The sequence below is a fragment of the Rhinolophus sinicus genome, linkage group LG04 (genome assembly GCF_036562045.2).
Source record: "Rhinolophus sinicus isolate RSC01 linkage group LG04, ASM3656204v1, whole genome shotgun sequence".
Lineage (NCBI taxonomy): Eukaryota > Metazoa > Chordata > Mammalia > Chiroptera > Rhinolophidae > Rhinolophus > Rhinolophus sinicus.
Genome location: NC_133754.1, coordinates 41,464,127 through 41,486,350, shown reverse-complemented (window position 1 = coordinate 41,486,350; position 22,224 = coordinate 41,464,127). Strand labels below are relative to the sequence as shown.

Below are 22,224 nucleotides of genomic sequence, written 5' to 3'. Positions count from 1 at the left end.
AAGGTGGAGACTATTACTAGAATGTAGAGTGACAACGTAAGTGTCAGCATATTTGGAACTAAGAGTACCCATTGGAGCATGCTTTAATTGTGAATGCCATTTGTCCTCTATGCCTTAGTGGAAACATGCTTGAAGACCAGCACTGTCTTAGCTGAACCATTTAGTACTGTATCATCAGCTCTTGTACCTACTGCAGATTTAATACTTGATGCTTTGACTTTCTGACAGGGATCCTGTAGATCTAGTAACATACCAGGGGTGCCAAAAAAAAAAGTATACAAGTAGACACTTCGGTCAACGTTGTTCAAGCAGTAGTTCAGAAGTGTTTGGACACTGATGGTAACCACTTTGAGCACCTCTTGTAATTGCAGAAGTCAAACATGACTTGTATTCATGTTTTGTTATCGGTATATATTGAGTATTACAATTTTAATAGTTTTCCTTTCTTAAAATGTGTATACTTTTTTTTTTGGCACCCTTTGTATACTTTGCAAAGGCCAAATTTGTATCACATGCCCCAATTCTTTGGGAAGGAATCGTCAAGTACAACAAAATTGAATCTTTCCCTAGATGCTCTCCCCTCATCCTTACTAGAGTCAATGACTGTTTTCATTTGCTCAGCATAATATTTTCAATGTTCATCCATGTTATAGCATGCATCAGTATTTCATTCCTTTTAATAAAATGCCAAATAATATTTCATTATATGTAATACCACATTATATTTATCCAATCATCAGTTGATAGATTCTTGGTTCCCATCCCTTACCCCACTTTTTGGACTTTATGAAAAGTGCTGTTATGACATGTGTGTAAGTTTTTGTGTGAATATATGTTTTCATTTATCTTTAGTAGATACCTAGGAGTGGAATTGCTGGGTCATCTGATAACTGCTGCTGTACCATTTCACATTTCCACCAGCAATGTATGAGGGTTCCAATTTCTCCACATCCTTTCCAACATTTTTTATTGTCTTTTTAGTTATGGTATTGAACTATTTAAGATCAATAAACAAGAGTAGTAGAGCTTTGCAAGTTCTTTGCCTGTCCTAGTGGTCAAGTACCTAGAAGGCATTCATTAAACATTTGTTGAACGAGTGAAAAAACAAACAAACAATAAAACCCTTTTATGTGTATGTTGCCTTATGTTTTACAAGTGCACTCAGAAGTTGTAAGGCTCACAACAATCCTGTAGGAAGTAGGGAGAGTGGAATTCTGATTCTCATTTTTGACCTGAGAAAAATAAGAATCAGAAAGATTAGGTAATAAGTGAAAAATCTAGATCATTGGTCCCCTGGCTCCAAATCCACTCTTCTCTCTATAATTCAACACTGGTTCTCAGTAAATCTTTGAAATACCATAGTAGTTAATGTATAGAAAAGAATGTTCATAAGTTTCAAAGATCTTAGTTAAAACAAACAACTCAGCAGCAGCTGAAGGGGCTGCATGTTTTTGGTAGTTTGGAGACTGCTAACTATGATTCTGAGAGACGTCTGTAGGGACTAGAGAATGGTCTAGGGCAGTCTGACGAAGGAAGTCACTAGATACAACTTTTGGAAGCAAATTCGTCATCTTTGAAGTAGAACGGGTAACTGAGAACTTACAGGGCTAGAAAATTTAGGGAGGTTCAAAGTGAACTGTAAATCAGGTGAGGGCTTATTATTTAGGTTTATAGATTGCATTACCTGAGAAAGAGCTAATATAGAAAGATATGTAATAATCATAGTTTTCTTAGCAATATTCAATTCTAATTGTCTTCTTTTTTGTAATAGAAAGTCTCTAACATACATAAAATGTGAAGAATATAGTACAATAAACCCCCCATCAATGAAAAATTATCGACATTTTGTCATTCTTATATGTTTGAATATAGTCAGGCTTTCTTTAAAAGGCATTTCCCCCCCCCCCACAGCTTTATTGAGATATAACTGACAATCAAAAACTATATATTTAAGATGCCTCCATATATATGTATGTATTCACAACCAAGCCAGTCAATATATTCATCACTTTACCTCCTAACGATTTTCCTTTCTATGTTGACAATACCCAAGATTTACTCCTAGCAAATTTCAAACACACAGCATTGTCAAATATAGTCACTAAAAGCCATTATTAATAATGCCATTTAAGCCAAGGTACATGGGTAATTAATTATTAAAGAATCATAAAGTAATCTTGTAAGCACCAGGAACTTGTAACTTTTGATTTTTCTTCATTTATGGCTAAAGGGAAGAAAAGCAACTGAAGCCACAAAATAACTGAAGACTTTTCAGTAGGATTTAAGATTTTATTCATTCAGTCCCACAATCATTCAATCAGCGTATTCTGGGCACTTCTCGCGGACACTGACCATGCACCAGTGAGGCAGACCATGCTGGCCACAGACTTGAGTCCTAATCCGGCTTCACCGTTTACTGACTCTAAGACCTTGGACAAGTTTTGTCCTTGAGCATTATCTTTCTCATCTGTAAAATAACAATAATACCTTCTTGACTTGGGCATTGTTACAATTAAAAGTGAGGTAAGGTCCCCACAAATGTGCATAATCGGTGTTCTTTAATATATGTTCTGTTTGCCACTGTTATTCCGCTGGGTTCCGAGAGCATAATGAAAGAAATCATAAGCCAGCCTCTCCCTCCATATTCCTTTTCCAATTTAAGTGGGCAGCAAAAAGCTCACAGAGGTCCTCCGAAGAATGCAACATGTGAGATGCCAAAAGTCTGCCCCCAGTGACAGCAAGCTTTCATCTTCCAAATTCATTTGAGTTCTAATCTTAGGTTGTCTTTCTTCAGGTCTTGCGGCTCTACAAAGATAATCTGTGCTAAACTCTGCTGTTGTCGAGGTCAAATGTTTGCGTGCAGGTTGGAGAACCTCCCACACTGGTCCTGATGAGGGCAGCGAGCCCAGAAGGCTGGCTGCTAACGCAGTCTGGCAGCTTTGTCCCGGTCTTCTAAAGTAGTAGCCGAGGGGGCGTTGCTGGGCAGCACCGAGTGGCGGGCAGAGCCGGCGCCTCCCATCTCTATTTCTGGGTTTGTACCGAAGCACAAACTTCGGTCAAGTTCGCAGCCAGAAGCGAGCACTTGGGAGCCGCACCACCGGGCCCCGTAAACCGCGTGGTTCGCTCCATCCAACTGCGCCGGCTGCCTTGCTACGCACCTGCGCGTGGCTCGCCGCAGCGTGGACCCCACGGCCTCGCGGCTCTGGGCTCCCGGCTCCAGGCAACGGCCGCAGCAGCAGCAGCAGCAGCAGCGGCGCGTAGCGGGCGCCCCACAGGCTGCACCGCCCGGGAGGCGGGGACTGGGCGAGCCGCCAGAGCTCCACTCCCGGAAGCCGGTGGTTCTCCTGCTCCAGCTGTGCGGACCGGCGCGGCAGCGAGAGCTCTAGCATCCCCCGCCGGCGCCTCCAGGAGCAGCGGAAACGGTACCGCTGCCGGAGCAGCGTGATCCCGACTCTCTGCCGCCCTGGCTGGCAAGATGCTGCCGGTGTATCCGGAGTTGAAGCCCAACCCGCTGCAGGGCGCGAATCTCTGCTCGCGCGTGCTATTCTGGTGAGCGCCCGGGCCCAACCTGCAACACCACGCCGCTGCCGCGTGGGAGCCTGACGCTGCCGGCGTCTTTTGGGGTGGGGGATCGAGGGTCTGGACCAGGGATAGCTTCTCCCCGGCGTTTCTTTCCGTGGGTGGGGCTGCCCCACGCTGGCTGTGTGGTCCCCGCCTGCGCCCCGCGCGCGGGGTGGGCGGGAGCAGGGCGGGGAGGGGGACCCGGCTATCTGGTTGGGGGGGCGCAGGGTCTCGGTGCCTTGCCACTCGCGGCCCCGCGAGCCTTCAGTGCCCGAGACGCGGAGAAGGAGGAGAACGGAGGCTGTTTCGGGGCAATCTGCCCAACAGGAAAACGGACTGTCCCCCCCCTCCCCCAGCCCCTCTTGGTCTTCTTTCCCCCTACTGCTCAGGGATTCGCAGTTTTGAACTAAAGCTGTACCCCTTTCTTTCTAAGCAAGCAGCATATGGACAGCTTTCTTTATCTAATTTCAGCCAAAGTCTAATTAATGCCCTGGACCATTGCCATCTCCCGGTAGTGTCCCCACTTCTTCCTCTATTTCTCATATTACAGCTGAATTTGAACTCTAATGGGCTTCCCCTGTGCCTGCCTCTGTAACCGACCATGTCTCTGTCCCCCTAGCGCTCTCTCTTCATGTATGTCCTAGTACCTAGTTGTGGCAAATTTCAAATGGGTGAAAAATTATTATTTAATGAATGAGGACACTGTTCTTGAACACGGTTTGCGTTTGCCTGGGACACACAGCCATGACTGGAGTACGTCTTTGACCAGCTCCTTTCCTATTGAGAATATTTCTACTTACACCTTTGAGGACTATTCTGGGGCTAGGTCTTACATGGATCTCTAGCCTTTAGAGAATCATCCAGGGTCTTGATGCAGGTAGTCTTGCCCAGGAGTCCTGTGGTCCTAAAACCACCGAAGAGACCCTGTACTGGGAGGAAACACACACAGGTGAAAAATAGCCCTCAGAGGCGAAGCTTTTAACTGAAGTTTTCTATCTAGCAGCTGGGACGACTAACTGGGCAGGCGTGAACCTTCAGACTTCGATCACGCTTGGTTGATTGTTAGATCTTTTGTTTCCCAACCCTAATCGTTCCCACATATTCTGATGTTTTCTTTTAAATGGGACAGCTTAAGGGATCCCAAGGGGATGAGTGCGCCTACACTTGCTTTGCTTGTGTGTATTCAGTATTTGTGGGAACATCTTTTGACTGTTTGGCCCTTAAAGAAAGGGGCGAAGAATATTGGCTGTGGTTACCATAAATTATAATGAAGTAGGCAAACATCTCCTTAACTTCAGGCAGGGCAAGGAATGCTGGAAGCACCTTCTGTTTGTGGATTTTGGAAATGTTTGTACTTGGAGATGTGAAGGTGAGGCCTTATCATTAATGACTTGAGTAGGTATCCACTTCCGGTTTCCAGGGAGTGGGGGGAGGGAAAGGATTTATTATCTCTGTTTTACACTTGAAGGCCCTGAAGCAGAGAGAGTTTGAGTAAATTGCCTAGGATCACACAACTACGCAGTAAGTGGTGAGGCAGGATCTCAAACCAGGCACTCTGGTGTCTGGACTTATGTTCGAAAGCGATGTACTGAACTGCTCCTGTTGGGACACTTGGTTTTAAATGCTTGGAGAACGCTCTTCCACACATATCTTTGTTAAAGTTCTTGCTGTTGAAGATGGTGTACGTGAAACATCTGTTAGCATGCTTTAGGGCAACTGTTTTCAAAGTATGGCGCTCACACCTGCAGCGTCCATATCACCTGAGAGCTTTTTAGCAATGCAAATTCTCTGGCACTCTTTCTGGATCAATTCTGTAAAATTAGAAACTCTGGGCGTGTGGGGTGGGGTTTGAACTAGCTCTCAAGGTAATTCTGATGGAAGGTTGAGACTGGATCACTGCTTTAAGCCACTCCTACTATTGTCATAATCCAGTATTATAGTTTTAAAAAAGGGGCAAACCTTTGTGAAGTCAGTTGTAGACCATAATTTCCATCCTGTGTTTATTTACCTTGTGCAGTTTGAGAAATTTTAAAGTCTGAGGCACTTTAGTGATTTTCTTGTGTACCCCTCTGGTTGCAGGCGGGAAAGCTGAAATGAGCCCCGCCAGGAAGTGCTGCCTGGGCACAAGGTCAAGCGTGTAGAGAGAAACCCAGTTTTCAACTGCTCATTGGGTATTTGCTTTTCTTTTCAAATTTCATCTGCTTTAGAAACTTTTGAACTGCTAGCTACCTACCTTCATGATGCCAATAACTAGCTTATTGACTTTTATATTAGGGTGGTGCAAAAGTAATTGCGGTGTTTGCAATTATTTTTAACCTGTTAAACTGCTGTTACTTTTGCACCGATCTAATACAAGTGAGCTCACCGGGTTTTTGGTCTTTTCACAGCACATTTTGGACTTGGGGGTTTACAAGGGGTTGTACATTATGGCTATTGGTAATTAGCTTGGATTTTTGAAAAGAATATATATGTTTTCTACTTCTGTAAGAAATTTAAAACCATAGAAAAAGAAGAAAAGAATAAGGATGATTTATTTCTATTAGCCAAGTACACTTGCTGGTCTTTGGTGGTTTCTTAATCTTCCCCTTGATACCTCTTTATGCACACACGCATCTTTTCTATAAAACTAGTTTTGAATCCTGATTCCTTCTTAATTTCCTATGGTTAACATACGTTTATGGCATAAAATACTCTTCAAAACATATTTAATGATTGCAATTTATGCAGCCTTTCACTTTTGTTGAACACAGTTTGTTTCTGTGTATTATGACGTAATGTGTATCCAAGCCCATATATTTTGGTGCAACTTTCCTTTTTCTATATTCCCAGAAGTAGAATAATTGATGAAAGGCCAAATTATTTCCAACAGGATTGGATAAATTTGCCCTTTTAACAGGGGTTCGTGTGCTTATTTCATTCTAAACTTGGAGTACCTGAATAAAATTTTGTTTTCCTAAGGTTAAAAATAATACCAGTTTTAATTTGAATGTATTTGATTTATAGAGACGGAACTTTTTATGTCTATTGACTATTTGTATTTCTTTGAGTTGTCTATTAATAGATTTTTTTTCTCCTATGAGGCATTTATATATTTGAAATAATTTGTAATAGTGCTTAATAGCATTTTTCCAGATTCTTATTTGTCTCTTAATGTAGTTCAGAGGTTTTAAATTTATATGCCATTAATTATACTGAGCTTTTCTTTTTGGTTTCTCCTGTTGCTTTTGTAATATATCTTTCTTAAATCCCAGCATCTTCTACATCTCCATAAGCATTTTCTTTTAGTTCTTTTCTCTTTTTATTTCTAACAATAAAGGCAGCTAGAATTTCTTTTAGTATTTGATATATGATAGGCCCCATTTTTTTTTTCCAAATCAGCCCATTTTCCTTTCATGGCTTATTGAATAATTCTTCTCTTCTCCATTATTGGAAATAAGTGGCAAAGCTTGTGAACCCTGTCCAGCTGAGTCACTAGATTGCCCAATCCCCTGAGACTCTCCTTGGTGATGTCCTTCTTCCCTGTTGCGCCCCATGGGGGATGGTGGTGGTGGTGGTGTGTGTTATGTGTTCTGCATTCCTCTGCCCACCCTCATCTGGAGGTGGGGGAGGTCAGTAGGTTGAGGGGGGTTAGCAATGCAGGATGTGTCCCCAGAGATGGGGTTGAGGACCATTTGGGCCAGATGCATTAGGCTCATCAGAGAGTGGTTAAATCCTCGCTCCCCTAACGATGGCTCAAAAGCAAATGCTGTTGTGGAGACCGCCACTGGTGTCATGACACTCTCTGGAGATACTTCTCAGAGAAAGCTGATGACACAAGGGGGAAATGTAAATGGCTGAATGCTGCGGTGGCTTAGAGAGGTTGGTTCTCATTGGGGAAATGTCTGTTCAGGTCCTCTGCCCATTTTTTGGTTGGATTGTTTTTTTGTTATTCAGTTGTATGAGTTCCTTATGTATTTTGGATATTAGCCCCTTACCGGAGGTGTTGTTTGCAAATATCTTCTCCTGTTTGGTTGGTTCTCCCATTCTTTATTTTGTTGATGGTTTCTTTTGCTCTGCAGACATTTTTTAGTTTGATATAGTCCATTCATTTATTTTAGCTTTTACTTCCTTTGCCTTTGAGGTTAAATTCATAAACTCCTCTTTGAACCCAAGGTCTGTAAGTTTAGTACCTATGTTTAATTCTGTGCAGTTTATTGTTTCAGGTCTTGTGTTTAGGTCTTTGATCCATTTTGAGTTAAAGTTGAGAACCATATGATTTCACTGATATGTGGGATACAAAACTGAAAGCAACAAAGGGACAAGACAAATAAAGAAAAAAAACTCATAGACACAGACAATAGTTTAGTGTTTATCAGAGGGTCAGGGGGTTGGGGGGGTGGGAGATGAGGCCTAAAGGGATCAAATATATGGTGATGGAAGGAGAATTGACTCTGGGTGGTGAACACACAATGTGATATATAAATGATGTATTACATAGTTGTACATTTGAAACCTATGTAATTTTACTAACGATTGTCAAACCAATAAATTTTAATAAGAAAAAAAGAGAGGTTGGTTGTATTAGGCTCTCAGTAAATATTGATTACGAATGCATAGAAATGTTTCATTTTAAACTAGGATTTTTGAATCGTTTCTGGAATACCTCTTATATTCATCTCGTTGTTCTTCATTAACAGCTGGAAATCCAAATGTTGTCGATGGAGGCTGGGGGAGCTTTCCATGGCTCTTTCTCTGGACTTAACCTGTTCCCTTTTCTTAAGGTTTAGTTTGATGAGTTTTGGCAGTTCTATACAATAACTGTAGCCCAAAGCAAGATGTAGAACACCCCAAAGGTGTAGTACAATTTACTGCTAAGTTCCTGCAGTGAAATAAACGGTGTAAAATTTTATATTTATCTTCTATAGTTTATTCTTCGGTATGTGTATATATGTGTGTTTATTCTTCGGTATGTGTATATATGTGTGTTTATTCTTATAGTCCTGAATTTGGTCAGCGTGAGAGGTATTAACTGTTGTCCATTCAGATGTGTCAAGTGGATAATTTGCCTTTCTGACCCTCCCAGGGGACTCCCCCCTCCTGTGTATCTCCCAGGGGACACCTGCTGTATGGGGTGTGGAGCATAGGGGCACCGTCTACAACATGAGCTTCCATTGTATGTCTCACCTGTCACCTGTTGATGAGGCCAGGGAACCCTGTCCCTTTTACTATGAGGATGCTTCCTGGGTTCCCTCTTTGTTGAGCTCTCAGTCCCTTGCAGTGGTTTTCTGTGTTGATGAGGTGCCAGTAATGCAGTGGGAATATCTGGGCTTTGGAAATACATGGACTCAGGTCTTATCTCCGGCCCTGCAAGTTCTGTGTGGCTACCTGCCAGTGACCTCTGAGCCTGAAAGTTGGGAGACTGGAGATGATAGTAAATGCTCCTCACCCAGCCCAGAGTTAAGGCCGCGGGTTATTATGGCCAGAGGATGCCTGAAGACAGGAAGATAAGTGTTAGACCCATTTAGAGATTAATCCCGATGAGATTTCTTTATCTATACAGAAATACTTTCTTTTATTGCACTTCCCTTTATTGAGCTTTACAGGTGTTGGGTTTTTTGCAAATTGAAGGCCGGACTGTACACCAGCAAAAAGATTACAGCTCACTTTATCTTGGTGGTCTGGAACGGCCCACGTTATCTCCAAGGTATGCCTGTATTATGTACATACATAGAGATAACTGAATATGGACGTCAGCAAGGGTAAGCTTAATATTTTCTTTAGATGTTAAACCCCTGTCTACCTATTTCATCAGTATTTTTTGATATATTATTAAAAATGCAGGCGCAGGGCCTTCTTCCTCCCTCCCCTTAGACATTCTGGTGGTGGCAGGTCTGGGTGGGACCTGGGGATCTGCATTTTAAGTTACTTCAGGCACTTGTGCAGGCAGTTAGTCCTCATAGAGGGATCCATTTAGATAACAATGCTGATACTAGCATCTGTTGAATGCTTCCTATGGGCTCAGAATTTTGCCGTTTTACATTTAATGTCTCGTTTAATCCTCATGCAATCCTATGAGGCAGACATCCTGTGAATACTTGTTTCACAAATGAAGAAATCCAGGTCCAGAGAGGTTGGGCATTTTGTCAGGAGCCGCATACCTAGGCGGGCTCAGGCCCAGCTGGGATTTCACCGACATCCTCAGTACACTTGGAAGCTGGCAGTGCTCAGGCTCCTGTCTGCCTGGCTCTGTCTCCCACAGGTAAATGTTTGACCGAATGAAAAAATGAAGGTGCTGACTTTATCCAGCAGACACTTAAAAGGCATGTTATTGAATGCATATGCTCTTTACCTATGCATGCCTCCGAAGCATGTTTTCCTACCTTCTCTTCATCATGCTGCCTCCTGAATTGCCATGTAGTTTGTTAGCATCATTATCCGTATAGTTCTTAAGGTGTGAACCTGTCAGTTCTTCTTCACCCTCGTTTGCTGACATCACATCCTGTTGAGTCAACTTTAAACATACTCTAGAAGTCATTCATTCATTCAGCAGAGGTTTCCTGAACTTAAGTGTGTGGGATCCACAGAGAAGGAAACACACAAAGATATCTGCCCTCCTGGGGCTTGTGTCCCTCCCCACCCCTGCTCCGACCTCAGCTCACGCTCTTGGTGTCTCTTCCTCCTAGAGGGTCTTCCTGCGACCACTTTTCCCCCTAAAACAAGTTCATGGCATCCTCATGCTTAAAAACCTCTGCTGCCTCCTCGCTGCTTTCAAGAGCAGTTCTTCAGTGTCGCGTTCAGGATCCTTCAGCATCTGCTTTCCAAGCTTCATCTTCCCTCCTTTCTCAAGCTACTAGGTAGTCTTTTCTGATTAGGTGAGGCAAATCTTGTAACTGTCCTGCCTTTGCAGGGCCATCCAAGCCAGGATTGGAGTGCCGACTGATGCAAGGCAGCTGCCTGTGAGTGAGCCCCCTAGGTTCCCACGGGTGTGGGAGTAAGTGTAGCAAGCAGTGGATGCCCTTATCTCTTCTCCAGCACCATTGCCAGAGACACATTTCTACTACACTGAACCCTAACCGAGGTTTGCTGCAGTGGAGCCCAATCTGAAGCTAGATTGCCTGGGTATAAATCTGAGTGCTGCTACTTACTTTACCACAGGCAGTAATCTTTGTACCCACCTCTTAGGGTTGTTGAGAGCATTAAATGAACCAAACACTGGTGAGACATTTAGAATAGTGTCTGGCAGATAATAAGCAGTAAATAAACATGAAAAGAGAGCTATGCCACCTTCTTCTTGTTACTTAGCAAGTGTAAGCTATTATAACATCTCCCAGACAGGTTAAAAATGTAAAATTCTGAGTCTTATTCCTAACCCATGGGATCATAATCTCTGGGGGTTGAGGGGGAGGGCAGGAGGTGACATCCCGAAATGTGAAGTTTTAAAAATACTTCCTGGTTGATTCCGGTGATAAGATATGGAAACCACTTTTCTCAGTCCTGAAAGTGCGTTTCTATTTGAGAGCACAATGGGAGGCCAAGGGTGCTATTTTGACCCCTTTGTTTAGATTATTCATCCAGCAAACATTTGAGTGCCTTCTTTGTTGCCAGGTTTAAATACTTAAAAATATCATTCTTTTCAAAGATCTCACAGTCTGGTGAGGAAGGCAGTCAGTGTATTAGTTCTGTAAATAATGCTAGCTGCTGAAAAAAACAAGCCCCAGATCTTAGTGGTTTAAAAAAAAACCACAAGCACATTTATTCTCATGTTGTAGTGCATTTTGGGTAAGTTGGGATGGGGAACTACACCACACATTTATTCAGATTTTTACTATCTTGTGCCTTGGTCCTTGGGTCATCTCCATCGATTCATCTTTATTCAGCTGCAAAGGGGTTGTATATGTTCCAGACGTGGAAGTAACACACATCACTTACATTCACATCCTGTTGGTCAGCCCTTGGTCACCTCTGGCTATAAGGGGAGGGGGGCTAGAAAATGTGGTCCATGTGTCCATTAGTCTGCTGAAAGAATTAACACGTTGGGGTGTGTGCTGTAGTGGAGGTATGAATAAGGTCTGCACAATGGAGGGTTTTGAGGAGCAGTTGGATGGAGAAGGTGGGGAGTTATCCTGGGTAGGGGAATGGACCCCTCCATAGGATAACTCCCCATGTGTAGGACAGAATTGTGAAAAGGGGTCATGTGTCTTGAGAGCAGTGAGAAATGTGGACGCCCCTGGGTCATCATGCCCCTCCCTCCCTGCCAGCTGGTGGTGTTTGATACAGTCATTCAAGGTCATAGTCCTCCCGTATTTTGTATAAATGAATATGCCGACTTTCAGACCTCTTTTATCTCTTCTCCCCAAACCTATACTCTACTTAACACCTGTAGCCCTTCTGTGGTTTCTGGATTAGCTCCTTATTCTGTTTCCTAGTTTCACAGCCAATTCTGTGCTAGCCTCTTTGTGGGGCTAGTCCCTGTCTGCTTCTCCCAGGGCTAGGTCCTGTCCATCCTATGTCCAATATCATGGAATTATAGGGTCGGAAGGGAGGGATCTTTTAGTTCATACTCAATAGGAATCCCTTGTAGACATTATGGAATGGGGAAATTGACTATTCTTATGTCTTCATATTAGAATACCAGAAGTATTTTGTATTGAGCCAGTTTTCTTTCCAGGCAATTTCTATCCATCTGTATCTCCTTTTTTATTTTTTGTCAACACACAGCAGGTTGACTCTCATACATTATATGATGCCCTTTTGGTATTTAAAGACAGCTAACATGGACCCGTTAAATCTTGTCTTTCAGAGAGTTGTCTCCAGGTCCATTCTGCCTTTAAATGACAAGGTTTTTAGACCCTCTTCCGTTTGATTGAACTGAATGCTCTTTTGTTTATCAATATCATTTTTGTAATGTGGCATCTCTAACTAGACATGGTATTCCACATTTGATCTGGCCAGAGGTGATGTTTTAACTAACTACTATTTTGACAATTTAACAGTTTTGAATGCTTGCTGCATTCCAGGTAATGTACTAGACCAGGAGTTGGCAAACTATGACCCCCTGGACAAATCCATCCTACTGTCTGTTTTTGTAAATAAAGTTTTATTGGAACACAGCCTTGTTCATTCATTTGTATATTATCTGTGGGTTACAACAGTAGCGTTGAGTAGTTGCAACAGAGACTGTATGACCTGCAAAGCCTAAAATGTTTATGATCTAGCTCTTCACAGAAAATCTTTGCCTACCCCTGTTCTAGACATTTGGGATATAGCAGTGAGCAAAATAGCTAACAGTCCCTCCCTTCATGGGACTTAAATTCTAGTGAGAGAACAAACACTAAATAAGACAAATAAGTACAATATAGTGTGTTAGTTATAAGTGTTAAGGAGAAAGATAAGGCAGGGAAAGGGGTTAGGAGTGTGTGTATAGGGAAGGGAGATGACACTTGTAGGCAGGGTGCCCAGGAAAAGCCTCACAGAGGTGAGGGAATGAGTCATGCACATGCTGGGGGAACGGCCAGTGCAAGAGCAGAGATATCTTGAGGACTCTGCTGGCCATTGGAGGACTTGGGCTTTACCTGCAAGGAAGTGGGGACCACTGAAAAGTTTTGAGAAGAGATAGGACGTTGTCTGCCCAGGATTTAGTAAGATCATTTTGGCTGTTGTGTTGTGGATAGACTAAAGCAAGTCCTGGGCAGATGGATGCAGGGAGGCTGGCAGGAGATGGCAGTGGCTTTGACCAGGATGATAGGAGTGGCCGTGGTGAGTCGTTGGATTCAGGGAAGAGCTTGTTGGAAAATGGAGCTGGGGATCTTGGATGCTAGACACTGGGATTTGAGAGGAAGAGAGAGTCAAATTTGCCTCCACGGTTTTGGCCGCGCTTGAAAGGATGGAGTCACCATTAGATAAGATGCTAAAACCTGCAGGCGGAACGAGTTGGAAAAGACCAGGAGTTTGGTTTTGACCATGTTAAGTTTGAGATGCCTGCGACTCAATGGGTCATGCAATTGCTTGGTCACGAGTCGGGCTCAGGGAAGAAGTCTGGGCTGGAGATAAAATTTGGGCATCAGTGGTAAGGCTTGCACAGTTAATTGACCTCGCGTCCGTGGGGTTTGTCCTCACACAAACTGCTCTTTCATCCCTATTTAAGTTCACGTTTTTGATGCCAAAGTTTGGCACCTCATTGTTGTCCATTGAAAGTTATTTGAAAACGTCTGTAGTCTGAACACCAGAAAGGGCAGGTCCTGGAACTGTCCTCCAGCGTGTGGCCAGTCTGCTAATGAATACCTTGGGCAATAGATTTCCTTGGCCACAGGGGCTGGGAGAGGTTGTGCCATCTGTCCAGGGTATTGTATCTACTGGCCAGTCATTCTGAACCCCTACAAAGAAAAGAATTGAGGTTAGATTGGCAAGATTTCCTCTTCATGAGCACAGGCTGGCTTTTGGTGCTGTCTTTCCTAAATATACTTGCAAATTGCCTTCTTCAAACTACTGACTCTATGATTTCTATTAATCTTGCTAGCTCTAGTATTTTGTCTAGGTTATTACACAGCGGTTTTTCCATCAAATTCAAATGCCTGGTCCCTCCGTAGGCCTGTTTGAATCACCTCTGGGGGTAGAATGCAGGCATCAGTATTTTTAAAAGGTTCCCTATGAGACGGACAGTGAAGACTAAGAACCACCGATTAACAGCTTCCCAAAGGTTCATACACACATTTCTGTGCATATTTTCATTTTTCTGGCCAAGGGGTTCGAACTACCCTTATTCCCACCCTAATGAGGTTCCTCTCAAAGCATAAGAACTGGCACAGTAGGGCTTATTCATACCTATGGGGACTCAGCAAGTGATGAGGGGAGAAGGGGACTTGCTGTGTGCAGAGATCTTAGAGGCCCTTGGTCCTTGGGTTCTTATAGTCTTCTCTTGTTGCAGCTGGCCTTGTCCTCAGTTTACCCGGGTATAGACATCCTGAAACTCCGAGTTGAGTCAGGTCTGACACATTCCAGAGCATGAGCTGAGATCTCCGTGTTGCTGTTTATGCCCTTCCCTGGTCACAGAAGAATGCCTGGATTGATTGAGTTTACGGGGGTCACTGGGTAGAAATCACACTTGCCAATCAAAAGCTCATGAATATAAAATAATAAACTGCTTTCATCTCCAGACTTTTATTGGTGGGTTTATTGGTCTGGATGTGACTAAGATTATGTGATAAATCCAACTGGCTACTACTTTTAATTTTTCCTGCTGACATCACGTGACCCTTCCCCAGTTAGGCAGTGTGCTCTTGCGCAGTTTTTCTCTCCATGGTGTGAAATGTTTCTGTCTTGTTTTAAATTAGTAGAAGGGAGATTCATCCATAGCCTAAAACTTTAAGCTTGGCCTGGAGGCGTCTCAGTGTCACAGAATCCAGAGGTGGCATTTATATGAATTCTGAGTGTTCATTGAGCAACACAGCTTGTTCACCTGTAAAAAAGGATAATGCATTTTTAATAGATGTTATCTGGTGTAGTACCTGTAAATAACTGCTGCATATTAGGCTATCAGTAATTGAGTATGTTGGGTAGTACTCCAAAGTTCATCCTTTTATCAGCATGTTTTTTTTTTTTTTATTGTTTTAAATGGTCAAATGTTATTTAAGTCTTTATTCATGTGACTTTAAAAAAAAAATAAATTGCTAGCTCTTTGAGGGCAGAAACCAATGTCTTTTACATCTTTCTCTCTCCATGCCTAGCTGAACATCTCACACTTACTAGGCTTATCCAGAGATTGAATAAGTTATTACTTGAGTCTTTTCAGGTTCCTCTCAAAGCATGAGAACAGCTGGCACAGTGGGTCTTATTTATCCCTATGGGGACTCAGCAAGTGATGGGGGAGGAACGGGACTTGCTGTGTGCAGGGATCTGGGAGAAGCTAGTGACTCCTTTCTAATTTGGAATTGCTGACACCTCTATCTTAGATAGGAGCAAGCTGGGTATTTTGGAGAGCATCAGACTGGAGCCAGAAGACCAGGTCCTGTTCCATGTTCTTGCACTTGTTAGCTCTGTCCTTAGGCAAGAAGACGCTTACCTACTCCAGGCTATGTTATCCTCTTGTACAAGCTGAAAAAAATTAAACCTCATGGTGTGTTCCAAAAATTATATAAGTGTAATAAGCTAATAAAATTCTATCCACTAGTTTTCTCCCTCACTTAAATCAAGCAGGGCAAGTCAGCAGGGAGGTGTAAGATGTGTAATGTCCATCTCTGATGAATGGAAAAGTGACCTGTTAGTAACTGCTCCGGAGAAATTAAGAAATTAAGATCTATTAAAAAGAAAGCAACAAAGGGAAATGTAATTTATCCTAAGAACTGGGTAGTTACTGGTGGAAGCACTTTGGAGATTATAAGGTGGTGTTACTGCATCTGCCAGAAATCTTCTGGAAAGCAGTTTCACAGTAGAGCCATTTGGCTGAAATTGCTTGTCAGCTTCTCCTGCAGCTTCCCTCTTTCCATTAGGCCCCAGACGCCTTGATCTCCAGACTTTTAGCTGCCAGAACTCGGAGAATAAATTTCTGTTATTTAAGCGCCCCCATCTGTGCGCTTTGTTATGGTATCCTGAGCAGACTAAAGGGTCCCCGTGCCCCATAGAGGCCTTGGTTAGTGCCATTGGTTGTCATTGATCAGAGCTGCTTTGTATTGTGGTAGTTTGTCCCCTGTTAGACTGAACTCGCCAAGGAGTCTGACCCCACAGCCTTGCCCTCGACTCGACCTGCTCATTATAGACCTGCCTCATGTTTTTTGAGTTGAATTCAGGTAAAATCCCTAAAACTCTTCAAATGTGAAGCCATTCCCCATAAACCCTTCAGAGTGCTTTGCATAGGAGAACACGTTCTGTCCCTGGACAGGCAGTGTGGGTGTTCCAGGTACAATTATTGCTCTTGAAAACAGATTACTCATTGTTGCTGCTAGTTCCCCATCACCGGGTGGTTGCATCTTTGGCATAAGGCTATCCAGTGTAAATTCTGTTCTTTCGGGCTGTGAGGTAACCCAGACTCATGCTCTGAACTTGCTCTTTTACAATCTACATGCAAATTTACCAAATTATTTTGCTTTTGGGAAAATCCCATGTAAGTCCTTAGTGTATCCAATCTTAATAGCCAGAAAAGGAGGTGGCTTTATTGTTCTCTCAGACAAACTCAAAACTTTCCTTTTCCCCTTTAGAATATGATGTATTGCAAGTTTTTCCTTAAGACAAACATTTTAAAGAGAAAATTAGTCCCTTTGAGTAAGCCAAGTTAGAACGCCCACCCCCTCCATCAGTGGATTTTGGTCATTTCTTCCAGGAGTCACTCAGAACGTGAATTGAAGTCTTGGGAAGGGAAATTCCACAGGGCTGCCTCTTCTCCACAGTTCGGGAGGGATGCCTTTCTTGTAACAGGGAAGCATATTTTCTAAGAAACCCTTCCAGGAAGGATGAGGTGCAGCAGGAAGGAATCCCACAGAGCAGCCCAGTTACAAACATAAAAAAGGGAATTAATCGCCTTTGATTTCTGGGAATTGGTGGTTTTTTATAGAGGGCAGAACAAAGTGTTTAAACAGCAGCTACCACTGAATGTATTAGTCTGTGGAAAAGGCACTGGGTGACGATTGGTGACATAACCGGAGACAGGCTTAGCCATTCTGATTCCCTGTCATCTCAGGCTAATTCTCTTGGAAAGTTTTACTTGGAGAAGTTGGTGACATGTGTAAAACAGAGGCCTAGGCAGGTTGACGGAAACTATCCCAGGGTCACACAGACAGAAGGTCTGGTTCAAATCCAGTATGAAGTTTCCTCCCTCTCAAATATTTAGATGGAATTCCTGGCAAGAATTTCAAGGAAGGAAGAGGTGAACATGAAAACTGATGCAGCACCTTGTATGTTGAAGGACTGACCATGCCAAACATGTGGAGAATGTAGACGTGAGTGAGGCCAGTGTGTCTTTCCAGGGTGGTAGTCGCGGGGCAGGAAACACAGCAGCCGCCTCAGCGGGGCTCTGTGGCTCCCTGGGAGCTTGGCTGGAGGTCCCGGTCAGTGCTTCCTGCCGGTTCTGTGCTTTTTAGACCTCATGCTCACGCCTTCTCCTGTGTTCTCTTGAACTCTCTCTTCTCTCCCTACTCCCCTGCTCAGAAAGTCAGCTCCATGTACTTGTTTCCACACAAATCCATGTGCATTGAGGTTTGGGGATTTTTGAAGATTTTGGTTGATTATCGGTGGGGGAGGGCCTTGCCCCTGTCCCCTCCATCTTTCTCTCTCACCTTTACTTCCTCTCTGAAGTAAAAGACAGTGTCCCCCCTTGCTATTCTAACCACTGAGACTTTCATGAACAGTTTTCGACCTTATTATGCAATTCCTATAACACAAGGTAGAATGTTAAATTTAACATTTGTAAATGCTTTACCAAGTGTGGCCACTTTCATTGCCTCTAGCTGAGGAAACTGAGGTGTGGAAAGGTTAAATTCCGGGTCCAAAGCAACACAACTTAGTAACTGTGTGTGTGTGTGTGTGTGTGTGTGTGTGTGTGTGTACAGGGGTGTGTGGGGTGGGAAAGTGGTGGGGGGTGGGCCCGGGCTGTCTAATTCCCAGCTTCAAATGTTGAAAGGCCCATGCAAAGGTCCTTGGAAGGCAGAGAGAGGTGAGTTACATTCAGATGAGTGTTTGCTGGAGGAGCAGGTGTAATTCAGGAAAGGCTTCATGGAACAGTTGCTGCTTGTAAAACTATATCGTGTTTTAGTTTGTGCAGAAATTCTCTTTCCCGTCCTTAAGAAGTGCACCTCCAAAAGCATATCGCACTGCAGGTGATGACTTCTTTTGCTAGGCTTAGCAATCTGGTGTCAATGTTCACGCCCAGTCTTTATTTCTGAAGTGTCCCCTGGTTCCTAACAGATTTTAGCATTTGGTTAGATTGTAGAGGAAAGGGTTTGTGTTCCTTATATCTGCGTTCTCCTAACAGGCTGTGGTTCTATGTCCCCCCACCCCACAAAAAAGGAAAAAAACCACATCTTGATTTGATATGAAATCAGATTCATGGTAAAAAAAATTTTTTTTTTTAAAGCTTTTATTGGGGAAGGAGAACAGGACTTTATTGGGGAACAGTGTGTACTTCCAGGGCTTTTTTTTTTTTTCCAAGGCAAGTTGTTGTCCTTTCAATCTTAGTTCAGCTTCAAGTTGTTGTCCTTTCAGTCTTAGTTGTGGAGGGCGCAGCTCAGCTCCAGGTCCAGTTGCTGTTGCTAGTGGCTGGGGACACAGCCCACCATCCCTTGCGGGAGTCAAACCGGCAACTTGTGGTTGAGAGGATGTGCTCCAACCAACTGAGCCATCCGGGAGCTCAGCGGCAGCTCAGCTCAAGGTGCCGTGTTCAGTCTTAGTTGCAGGGGGCGGAGACCACCATCCCTTGCGGGACTCAAGGAATTGAACTGGCAACCTTGTGGTTGAGAGCCCACTGGCCCATGTGGGAATAGAACCGGCAGCCTTTGGAGTTAGGAGCATGGAGCTCTAACCGCCTGAGCCACCGGGCCGGCCCTCATGGTAAAATTTTTGATTTTCTAAGGTCATAGAGCTCTTGTGAGATTTTTTTTTTTTCACCTGTACCAGGTAGCTGTAACTCTAGGTTTGCTCAGACTATCCTGGTTTACACCCCATATCATATTGCAATTATTATTGGTACCCCATTTTATTCCTAAGAGTATCTTAGGTTGGATGATAAGTAATATCACTCCAACTGAGCCGAAGTTCATATTCCATAAAATATGCCTCTTCCCACAGCTGTGAAGCACAGGTAGGAACTGTGGACAGGGGGATGTCAATATTAAACTTTTACTAAGAGTAATGATTAGTGAAAACTATTACTATCCCCACCTGAGTGGGTGTCCTGAGAAAATAACCCCTGACCTGGGCTTTGGTATGGAAGAATGACGACTGTGAAAGCTACCGGGAGAGTGTATGGTTCTTGAGGTGATAGCTGGCAGGCCAGGTGGTGGGAGTGTGGTGTGGTTGGTCTGCTGGGAGCTGGGAGAATACTGACGGTTACTGGAACGTCTCTCACTTGTGGTCCAGTTTGTGCAGTTGGAGGGACCATACCTAAAAGGGTCTACTGAAGATGTGTGTGAGTCCAGCTAGTGAAGGCACTTGTAAATGAGCGCTTAGCTTCGAAGGTGTGAGGCAGGGTGAGGGGGCTGAACAGAAAGCCAAGACCAGGGGACCATGGTGAGCTTTCCGGGAAGCAGGGAAGTCCTGGGTGGAGAGGATGGAAGGCTCCCAAGACGGCGCGGACCTTCACTGTGTTAGCTAGCTTAGCCGATAAGCTGCTTCCAGTGCTTTTGGGGTGGGCTGGGGGAAGGAGTGGGCGAGGGCTATGAGAGGCCTGGGTGGTTCTGTACCCTTGGGGTCTGCTGAGACGGGCAGAAGCTGACGAAGCCAGATCCTAGCAAGGGTGAGTTTGTACTGTGCGGTGACTGCCTTGCTGATGAACAGCGGTGTGATCTCGGCCCAGTTCCAATCTGAGCCAGTTATTTTCATCAATTGACCATGTTAGTATTAATGTGGATGGAAGAAGATGAGCCACACTTGCTGTTTTTCTCCATTAACCTGAAGCCCAGCTACCTCTCCCTGGTTCTCCGGTTCACTCCCATCTACAGGGCATTCTTTATGATCTCCGCTGAATTAGAGGCAAATATTTAGTATTTCAGGATTTTTCTCTAAGTGCTTCAGGCCTTGGGGCTCTGCACTTGCCCTTCTCTTTTCTTGGAACACGCTGAACCTGCTCCTGTCTTTTGAGTCTTGGCCACACCTGGCCTCCTCCATGAGCTTGTCCGTGTCATCCCATCTAAAGGAGTCGCCCCCACCCTCTGCCATGTGTCCCTATTTTATTTTCTGTCTGGTTGATATCATTGTTTTGAACCTGTCATTTTCGTTTGGTTGTCTTCCCTTCCTGAATGTGAGCTCCATAAGACACCGTATCTGTGGCTTAGAATTTAGAAGAGTGCTGGTTATATGGTGGGCAAGTGCACTTGGCTGTGGCCTCTTTGGAGGCAGAAAGAAGAGGTGGCTGTTGGGTTACACAGCTGGGGATTGAAGGGTTTCTTTTTCACCATTCTTGACCCTTGTGTGTGTGAGGGTGGTCTGTCTTCCCTTCATCTCCTCCTGTCTTCTGATGGGGTGAGCTCCATGGAGGGGCGAGGAGAAAAGAGGCTTTTGGGAGGGAATTGGGTTAGCTTGAAAACGGCATCCAGAACTGCGGGAGTGGTTTAGCACTGGGGTGCTAGAGGACAGGTGCAGAGCTGGGAGTGACAGGCTAGCTGTTAATTGTGTCTATAGAACATTCTCTTTGCTGTCCTACAAAACCTGTTTGTGTAGTTTTCAGTTTTTTTTTTTTTTTCCCAATCTCTCCGAGCTTTTAGGAAATATTTTTCAAAGTGAATGCGAGAAGATTGCAAGATTATTAAGAGCGCTATTTGAGCGGCTCCTAAGATTCACTATGGAGTTTTCCTTCTCTTGATTTAATTCCTACCAAGTAAACCCTTTAAAAGACCTTGTACAGAGGCTTTTCAAAGAATGTTTTTGTTCTGTCTGAATATGCCGCTATTCAAGCTGAGGATTGGTACTATGTGCATAATTGACCTAATGCTTCAAAGAATGAAATAGTTCAGCTGGAATTTTCCTAAAAATTGTCCCATTGACATAGTATTGCCCAAATAGAAAAGTGTATGATTTATAATTAGTTTTTCCTTCTGAACTCCGGATAACAGGCAGAAATGTTATTACATTTTAAATTGGTATTATCATTTTAGACAGCTGTCCTCAATAATGTATGTACAATTTGGTACCCTGGTCTTACTTTTTTTTTTTTTTTTTGGTATAAATTGTTTTTGCTTGTCAGAATGTGGCCGACAAATTCCATGTTCCAAATCTCGCCAAGAGTAACGAGAGTTGCCTAGAATAGACTGAAAGGGACAGTCAGAGAGAGGAACTAATTTGGTGTGGAAGAGTGGTTTCATGTTCAAACCAGCAGGGGCATGAGGGATTTTTTTGTCACACGTTCACTCTGCCTCAGGACTGCGAGGGCCTTGTGTGTTTTGTTGATGGAGCTGAAGTAGTTTCAGTTATTAGATCATGGATAATTACCAGAAATATGGAGTCAAATCAGTGCTTATTAATTTAACCCTTTTGCTTTTTCTCCCAAGAATGCAGCCAGCAACATTATTAAAATTAAATTAAAATTAGGCTCCACAGCTTTAATAGTTATTTACTTGAACTTAAACCATAACAGTGTAATCAACTGCCTTCTTCAAGTGTGTTCCCTCCTCCAGTTTCATGCCAAGCTGTTTCACATTGTGTGCTCTGTTTCTTTTAGGCTCAATGTCTGTTATGTAAATAGAAAAGGAACATACCGTTAAAGTAAACTTAAACCCAGGAAAGTTTCACTGCAAACAAGAGCACCTCAGTGTCCTTGGGGGTCACTGTCAAGTTCTCATCTGCTTCCTATAAGTTTGGGACAGACATGGTGCTGTTTGTATGCAGGTTTTATAAACACACTGTTAGGATGTTGAGGGCTAAGGTGATGCAAATATTTGCTGAGGTTTTATAGACTCATGATTTGTTAATCATAGCTGTGGTCTTGGAGAGTAAACAACCTCCACGTGGGCTCCTACGGAAGGAAGCACAGCATGGTGGGTGAGG

The 22,224-nt window shown here is 43.6% G+C and overlaps 1 protein-coding gene across 3 annotated transcripts in view; it reads left to right on the top strand.

Moving 5' to 3' along the window:
* The first annotated feature begins 3,054 nt into the window (after positions 1-3,054).
* Positions 3,055-22,224, top strand: part of ABCC4 (ATP binding cassette subfamily C member 4 (PEL blood group)) — a 245,202-nt gene continuing 226,032 nt past the window's right edge. Inside the window, exons 1-2 of one of the 3 annotated variants that reach the window (XM_074329431.1) lie at positions 3,428-3,549; positions 5,641-5,732. Coding sequence is in view for 2 of the 3 variants with exons in the window: in XM_019737179.2 (XP_019592738.2) it covers positions 3,476-3,549 (74 nt within the window). In the remaining variant the exon portion in view is untranslated. Of the gene's footprint in view, positions 3,550-5,640; positions 5,733-22,224 lie in introns of all 3 variants that reach the window. The other 2 variants (XM_019737179.2, XM_074329432.1) reach the window with 2 other exon arrangements.